Genomic DNA, 8,326 nt, shown 5'->3' with positions numbered 1-8,326 from the left:
CCACCTCCAGTATATGGGGCTGGCGTCCTACTCCTTTGAGCCACAGGCGCAGCCCCTATTCTTAATAGTTTTGAAATGTACCATTGCATTATGCACATTAGGAGAGGTTCCCCAAATACCCTCCCTCCGCCCCCCTCCGCTTCCCTCAACCTCCTCAAGAATAGAAGAAAAAGTATCCAATGTACTCAGTACTACTATGAAACCAATATCTAATCAGCTAGACATTCAGACAAATGGTAAAACATAACTATTTGGTTCCTTTTTTCACTGAGCTCCCCACATCAAGCAAGTAAGGACCCGCTAAGTTATAAAGTTCATCCTACACCTGCCCTGTTGATAACCACCCAGCTGAAACCCAGCTGGCCCCTTTGAGTCACATCAGCCCCCAGCTCCTCTGAAGTGGCTGATCACTGGCTCACTCTCCTGCTGCAGCCAGAGCTCCAGTGGTGCACCCGGTGACCTCACCATGAGCAGGCAGGGCACTGTGGCTGCAGAGCCTAGTGGTGGGCATGGCCTTTCTGCAGAACCAGGGACAGGTGCAGAATTGGGGCAAGGCAGGGCTGGGCTAGCAGAGAATGAGAGGATCAGGACCAGGGCTGGCTCTGGCACCACTGTATGCAAGTTGAGTATAAGACGTTGGGATCGGGCATTCTTGCTCCGCATTTGAGCTATTCCAAGGATAATGAAAAGGGAGATACATCGCCTGGGGTCACTTTAGAAAAAGAAATTACCAGGCAAAAACCATGAATAATTCCAGAGATGAGTTAAAATCTAGAATTACATATAGTCAATATTTTATTCCCTTTTGTGATTGCCTTTTAAACCTAATGCCTTATTTTGAAATGGATGGTGGTGCATTCCCTTGCATGAATTTCAGAAGTCAGCACCTAAGTGAGGAAGGCCTTTAAGACATATGCCTGAAACCCCTAAAATCATACCAGGGAGGCAGCTGTCTGTGCTGTCAGGAGTTACACCTGCCTGCCACATTGGGCAAGGCACTTATCAGTTCTTATACCCAAAGCAGGACCATTGCCACTTATTATCCCCCTCTGAGTATTCAACATGGTTTTAATTGCTAATGTCTTCTGAAACCTTATTGCAACATCAGCATTTCTGCTTCAAGCAAAGCCTATCTTTAAATACTGGTTAGTAGATAACCAGCAATCAGATCTACTTGGCCTTTGATTCATAAGCTTTCAGTCAGGTTTTACAACCTGTCTCAGGCAGTTTCTCTTTGGAATCCGAAAGGGACTCCCATTTGCAGGAGCAGAACCAAACTCAAGTTTGTTTCTGCCCCCAGCTCAGTCTAAAGACGTTAGCAAGATTTGAGACTCACCCATTCTCGAGTATCTTTCCTTTCTTTCTGCAAAATGAGGTGACAGAAGAGTAGGAAATGATAAACTGTGGAGGGGAATAGTGTTACAGGTGACCGTCGGACAGTTAAATTAAAATGTCATGCTGATTTTCGAAATTTGTGGTATTTATCAGCTTTTTAAAATTTGCAATTTGTTGTGATTACTTTTTCAATCTAAGTATTCTCATTCGTACATGATTATCTGTTCTTTCTCTTAAAGGGGACACCAAACACTGAATACAAGTCAGGCTGCACAAAAATTGATCTGTCTTGGGACTAGATGCTAAATAAATATAAAGGAAGAAGGTGAGGGAGATGAATAGAAAAGGTCCAGAAAACCTACAGAGAAGAATGTCTTAATAACGTGGTAACCCAAAGAGGCCACTGTGTGGGGTTCTATGGAGTCGCCACAGGCAAGAGGGGAGGCAGGAATGAGAAAAAAGAAGATACCTGGAAGAGGAGGGGAAGGGCTCCAAAGACACATTTCCTAGGCTGCACAATTTTGCCCAGGCCAAAGTAATGGGACTCTATTTTACTCAGGCTAATTTTAGCAGCCCACACATGAACACTAAAGACTTGATAGTTAAAAAAAAAAAAAAAAAGTGATTCTACTGATTACACCCATTGATCATCTCAATGACACTGTAAGGGAACAGGGGCACATAGAGTCCATATATTCACTGGCTTTATTTTACAAGTTCCAAACCACATATCTATCTCTACCCAGAACAGAACTCATCTTCTGTTTCACTGGGAAACTTCAAGGAATAAGAGTTGCCATATTCATTGCCTTGGCAGGTCCAGGGCTGGGTGTTTGGCTTCAGAGCTCTTCCCTGGAATTTTACAGTGAGTGACTAGCCAGAACAGCACTCACTTGCTTTGGGGTGGTAAGTGTTAGCCCTGTCCACAGTCATATTGTAACAGTTGATTTTATGTGTCAACATGACTGGGCTAAGGGATGCCCAGTTAGCTGGTAAACGTTACATAGTGTATCTGTGAGGGTGTCCCTAGAAGTGGTTATCATTTGAATTGGTAGACTGAGTAAAGATCATTGTCACTAATGTAGTGGGCATTATCCAATCCATTGAGGACATAAATAGAACAAAAGGCAGAGGAAAAGCAAATTCTCTCTCCCCCTTTCTCTCTCTTGCTCTCTGCCTATCTCTCCTTGAGCTGGGATATCCATCTTTTCTGCCCTTGGACATTGGTGCTCCTGATTCTCAAGTCTTTGGACTCAACAGGGACTTATGCCACTGGCCTCCTATTCCTCATCCAATCTTATACCCAGGCCTTCAGACTCAGCCTGAATTAACACAACCTGTTTCCCTGGTTCTCCAGCTTGCAGACGGCAGATCATAGAACTTTCTGGCCTCCATAACCTTGTGAGCCAATTCCTATAATAAATTTCCTCTTACATATGTATCTCTATATATCCTACTAGTCCTGCTTCTCTGGAGAGCACTGACGATACACATGTGCAGGAAGCATGTCTGTACAGGCTGAGTAATGAAGAGACAGTCATGCACTCCAGCCAGGAGAAAAGAGGCCCCTACACTTAGCCCTATGCCTCAGAGCGGCCACTCTGGATCCTCAGGGATCCTTTGGTCTGTAGGACCAAAGAGATATGCCCACTGAAGTCTGTGTCCCACTCTCCTTGAGCCTTTAAAATGCTCTGCCCAAATGGCTCTGCATCTCTTTGGGAGTCTTCTGCAGGTCCACTCCACTGAGGGCAGACACTGATGCATGTGTATGTACACACCAGGCCTGAAGGATGGCCATGGGCCAGCTGTGTAGGGCAGCTGTGTGGGGAACCTGTTGTCATGGGGGCAGGAAATGGAACTTGGATGTGCAGGTTGGAGTGTCCACATCCACGTGCATGAGACTACTTGTGATTGAGGGCAAAGCTTGAAGTGGGGAGCGAAGCAAGAAGGCCACAGGCTTGGGCTGGCCTTCCCTGGGGCACCAAGTCCCAAAGCAAAACTTGAAGGAGCTGGAGAATTCTGAACTCAGACTCGGCCTTCTGGGTGGGATGATGGGAATGTGTTTCACATCAGAGTTTGTCCGCTGGATTTATAACTTTCCAGTGTTTGCACATGGGGCAGGTAGGTCTCTATTTGTACTCTTGCTGAGGGTCTTGCAAATATCAGGGTCAGGCCTGAGCAGAAACAAGAGTGGGAGAGAGTCCAGAAGCATTGAAGGCCTGGTTCATTGTGTTCCTGAGCCATGGACACTCTCCTTTATCTCTCTTGGTTTAATCTTATAAATTAATAAAGAGTAATTTGTGGCCTAACCTAATCTGGATTTGTGTTACTTCCCATCAAGAATCCTAGCTGATGTTGATAGTAACCAATGGAGCTGGAATTTGAACCCAGGCCCTGACTCCTATCCCTATGCTCCCCCATACCAGCTTCTTAACATCTGGCCAGTGACCAGCCAAGCAAACACTGGGGACACCCTGGTAGGTGACGGTCAGAATACATGGTGAGCGGTTTTACTTACCTGACACCGAAAAGCACTTGCAGGAGAGTACAGATGCCAGATACGAAGAAGATGGTGCTGATGAGGTAGCTCTGGGTCAGGGGGTCATGCTGCAGGCACAGGTCCTTGGCCAGGATGAGTGGCACTGCCACGAGTCCCCCCAGGGCTGTGAGGAAGTGCTGTGGGGAGAGAGCGAGAGTATCCTGGTGTGCGATTCTGAGGCTGCACAGATGAGTATGTGTCCAACCTTAATGGAGTGGGGGAGCTTCCTACTGCCGGAGGCTAGAGCTCCCCATTCCCCCTCAGACATGCCTGGCCATGACCCACAGGCAGAAACTCTAGCAAGCAGGAGACTAGGAAGGCCAGGCAGCAAGAAGCAGGGACCCAGACAGAGGGCCTGGGCTCGTGGGAGGGTCCTGGCATTCTGAACTGATATCCTAGGGAAGAAACCAAGGCCAAGACACAAGCACAGGAGGGCCCAACAGGACCCAAGGTGGAGCCTTAAGAGCAAGAACAAGGCAGGAGGCTTGTCAATAAAGGAGGCACAGGCTGAGAGCAGACCATTGACCAGGAAGACTTGAGCAGTAGCTTGGAGCAACTGGCCAAAGACTGTTTAAATTCCCCTGGACAGGACAGAATTAGACCCAGAGTTCAGAGAATGGCTGAATCCTCTGCAGGTGGTCTTGGCTACAAAGGGGATAAATTAGATATATAAGATAGATCAACTGATTGATTGATCAATTGATAGATCAGGAAACAAGTAATCAATAAATGAATGGGCCACCATCTCATATTCTCTAGCTTCAGAGCTGAAAGGTTGGCCGAGTCTAGAGGATGTTCATCAGCCAAGGCCAGTTTGTTCTGAGCTACCCCAACTGGCCAGTATGTGGCTCCAGCCCTCCCACACATCTAGCCATGGAGCCAAACATTCTGAGAACAGACACATGAAACCACCTGCTTCTCTGCTTTGCTCCAATCCAACCTGTTCTCTGGCACCTTAGATCACACCTGTGTCAGCATTTCCTCAGAGCCTCATGTTCCTGGTGCTGACAGAACCACTTTGATGTGCCGCCAGCAGGAGCAGCTCCGATTTGCACCCCTGCAGGTTCTCCTGATAATGGACGTTCTCCGCCTGATCCTGCAAGCACATGGCTTGACCCAAGCAGGACAGCCAGGCTTGGTTTGCCTTGTTCTACAAAAGTTGGCTGCTCAGTCCATTAAGCCAATAAAAAAGGAGAACATCTGGTGGGGGCAAGGGGAGAGAGGCAAGGAAGAAGAAAGGGGAGGAAAGAAGGAAGAAAATGAAAAGCTCATTGGCCATAGGGGTTGCTGAGAGAAGAATCGCCCTCAGGTCTCACTAGGATGGAATTAGGCCACAAGACCCAGAATACCTGCTCCTGACTTGTACCAGACACCCCTCCTCCCCACAACACTGAGCGAGATCTACACTCAAAGAAGGCAAAGCCAGGTAAATTATGTTCTTATCTAGTTGGGACTTTGATCCCAAACCTCAATGTGAGCAAAATTAAACCACTGGAAAAGTTGTTTTTCCTAAGAAAATTAAACCTAAACGTTATCCATGCACTGCACAGCCTTGCTTCTCCACCCCACCCCCAGGCAAAGGTGAGATTCAAAATGCACCATCCTAATGGGACAGAGGACCATGCCAGAGGAGGAAAGCAAGAGAACAGCTCACCCACAGGTTCCTCTGTCTCTCCAGCCATGTGGGTCAAAGTCACAGGAAAGCAAGAGCTAGGGCCAGGTCTTCCTTAAGGGGGCAGTGGCAGCTCCTGTTACCACTTTGAGCAATGTCTCAAAAGTACCATTGGGTTGTGCTTAATCCCCTCAATGAAAGTCCTGGAATAATCTGACCAATATGATCAGCTCTGCTCTTTGGCAGTGGAGTAAGGGGGCAAGGATGTGTGTAGGAGGCAGGAGAGATCTTGAACTCTCACTAAAAGACAAAGTCCTCATGTTTTGTCTTTTCTTTGGTTAATCTAGCAGGTTCAACAGATGAACTTGCTTAGCTAGGGGTTAGCTGCCTCCCTTGGACAAGACAGCAGGGGAGGGTTTTCAGAGAAGAAAAACCTACATATTGCAGGGGCACTTGGACGATCCTTGCTATTATTCCGACAATCCTTCTTAATCTCTTATGAGCGCTGCTTTGACCTGCCACCAGCTAGTTCAATACAGGCCATTATATTCTCTAGGCCATAAATCTACCTGTGTTTTATTTCCTATCTCATGTCATGTCCACCATGACATGTTAAGTTTGGCTAACCAAATATATGATACTAGGTGAACTCCCTCTCATTACCAAATAAATCTCTTGATCTTACAGAATTCCGGGCATTTTGATGGAAACTGAATTGGGAAGAGCAGTTACAGAGGGTAGGGCTTGCCCTAAGGAAGCAGAGGTGGCCTGGGCCTCTCTGGCCTGACCCAAGTGAGCTGGGCCTTTAACCAGTCCAACGACCCCACAAGGGAGAACAACGGCCCAGCCAATGTCCTTGATTTGACCAGTCAGCTTAGAGTGGGGGGAAATCCCTCCTGTAATCCTCTGCCACCATCCCCAACCCCCTGGGGGAGAGGCTGCCCCCTTGGAGGAGCTTTGAGCTCCCCTGGCGGACAACAACATGGGAAACAACAGTCGCAGCAGCCGAAGGTGTCGACATCCACTGACCCATCCTGGCTGTGTGCCGATGTGGCTTTGGGGGCAGAGCCTGTTTGGACCCCGTGCTTGTTGAGTGGCATTACCTGGATCCCCAAGAAGATGCAGAGATACCACGGAGGGACATCCAAGATGCTGTAGGCCAGGCTGCTGGGGGCATTCCCAGGCTGCTCATCCTTCTTCCTGCCTTGGTCATCAGTGTGGGAGCTGAGCACACCATCAGCCGTCTGCTGGAGACAGGAGAAGGATATCTCTGGGCATTTCAAGAGGAATCAAGTGGACCTCCTGATTTCACCTGGATGGACAGACAGCCCTCCAGAGGCAAGGGACAGTGGGATGGGAAAATTCTTGTCCAGCTAGGGAGTTTTAGGTCCAGACTGAAAAGACCAGTGACTCTCTTCATTATGATCTGCAGCAGGGCCTCGGTGTCAAGTCTAGGGTCACATGAGGGGAGTGGATGCCTTACCCAGAGCCCTGGCAGAGAAGCAGCTATGCAGGGGAGGAGATGAGGACCAACCCCAAAGTCAGAAATGGGTCAGTTTCCCATGTGGACTTGTGTTTCCATCTGCCAAAGGCCTCCTCACAGTACATGTATTATAATGGATGGTTTCCTTGTCCATCTCTTCTGCTGGGTTCTCAGTTGCCAGGAAGCAGGGATTGTGCCTTACTCTCCTCCCTCACCCCAGCTGCTTGTGCGGTCCCTGTGCTCAGTGCAGACTTGCAGGCCAAGTGAGTGGGTGAGTGAATGAATGTAACAGGCTAACGTGAACAAGTGCAGCAGCACACACAGAATGACCTGGGGTCAAGAGCCACTTGCATTCTTCCCAGTTTAACCCAAATTAACTTTGAATTGTAGACTTTTCCTCCATCTGTGGGCATTATAATTTATTAACCATGGGCACATCTAATATTTCTGAGTCTCAATTCTCTAATCTATATAAAAGACATGTTAATAGAACCAACCTCACAGCTGGTTGAAAAAATTAAATCAGAGTACACAGTTCGGCGCCTGGTACGGTGTAATTGTTCAGGAAATGTTAGCTTTTATAATTACAATGTGCGTTCATATATCCATGTTTTCAAAGGGCTTTAAACATATACTTATGGCTGACATTTGTGCACGGGTGAGGAAAACACGAGAGTATCATCTCCAGTGTGGCCAGAAGGTGACAAGGCCACCAGTAGGAAGATCAGGCCACTCTCAGTGATGTGCCCCAGGGGGCCTGGGCCTGGTCAGACCACAGAGGGCAAGGTCTGTCCAATGACACATCCCTGATAGTATTCTGGTCTTGTCACAGAGAGAGTTAAGGAAAGGATGTTGAAGTCACCGCTGTAACACCCGCTCCATGTCTAAGTACCCTTTGCTTCAGGCCCGCTCAGAGAACCACTTCTGGATTAGGGGGACATTATAATACTCACGGGCACTCAGCACTGTGACTCTGTGGGCTCCTTCCTCCATAGGAAAAATATCCAAAGTTATATTTTCGGACTACATTGGTGTAAATATGAAATTATTAATATAGTCAGAAAAATGTACATATATGTTAAGAAAAAAGCTAAAACTATATTAAAATTGTAATACTCAATATAGACTTATAACAAAAGATGAATACAAGTCACATTTGAGCACCTCTTGTAATTGCAGAAGCCAAATGTGACTTGTCTATTATAATTTTAATACAGTTTTTCCCTTGCTTAAATTGTGTATACATTTTTCTGGCACCCTCTGCATATTAGATCACTGAGATAGGATCAAGAAGGCCAGCCACACACAGGTAGCCTATGCCTCCACCATGGAGAGGAGCCAGAACGGTAAGCAGATT

The 8,326-nt window shown here is 47.2% G+C and overlaps 1 protein-coding gene across 1 annotated transcript in view; it reads right to left on the bottom strand.

Moving 5' to 3' along the window:
• Positions 1 to 8,326, bottom strand: part of LOC111725871 (solute carrier family 23 member 1-like) — a 49,932-nt gene that overhangs the window by 36,273 nt on the left and 5,333 nt on the right. The window contains exons 2-3 of the mRNA XM_023514201.1: positions 6,590 to 6,733; positions 3,854 to 4,011 (exon numbers count right to left, since the gene is read on the bottom strand). Coding sequence (XP_023369969.1) covers positions 3,854 to 4,011; positions 6,590 to 6,733 — 302 coding nt within the window. The remainder of the gene's footprint in view (positions 1 to 3,853; positions 4,012 to 6,589; positions 6,734 to 8,326) is intronic.

Source organism: Otolemur garnettii, unplaced genomic scaffold (genome assembly GCF_000181295.1).
Source record: "Otolemur garnettii isolate 467f Iridium unplaced genomic scaffold, OtoGar3 scaffold00049, whole genome shotgun sequence".
Taxonomy (NCBI): Eukaryota; Metazoa; Chordata; class Mammalia; order Primates; family Galagidae; genus Otolemur; species Otolemur garnettii.
Note: the sequence above shows the minus strand (reverse complement) of the source record. Positions and strands in the feature narration are given on the sequence as shown.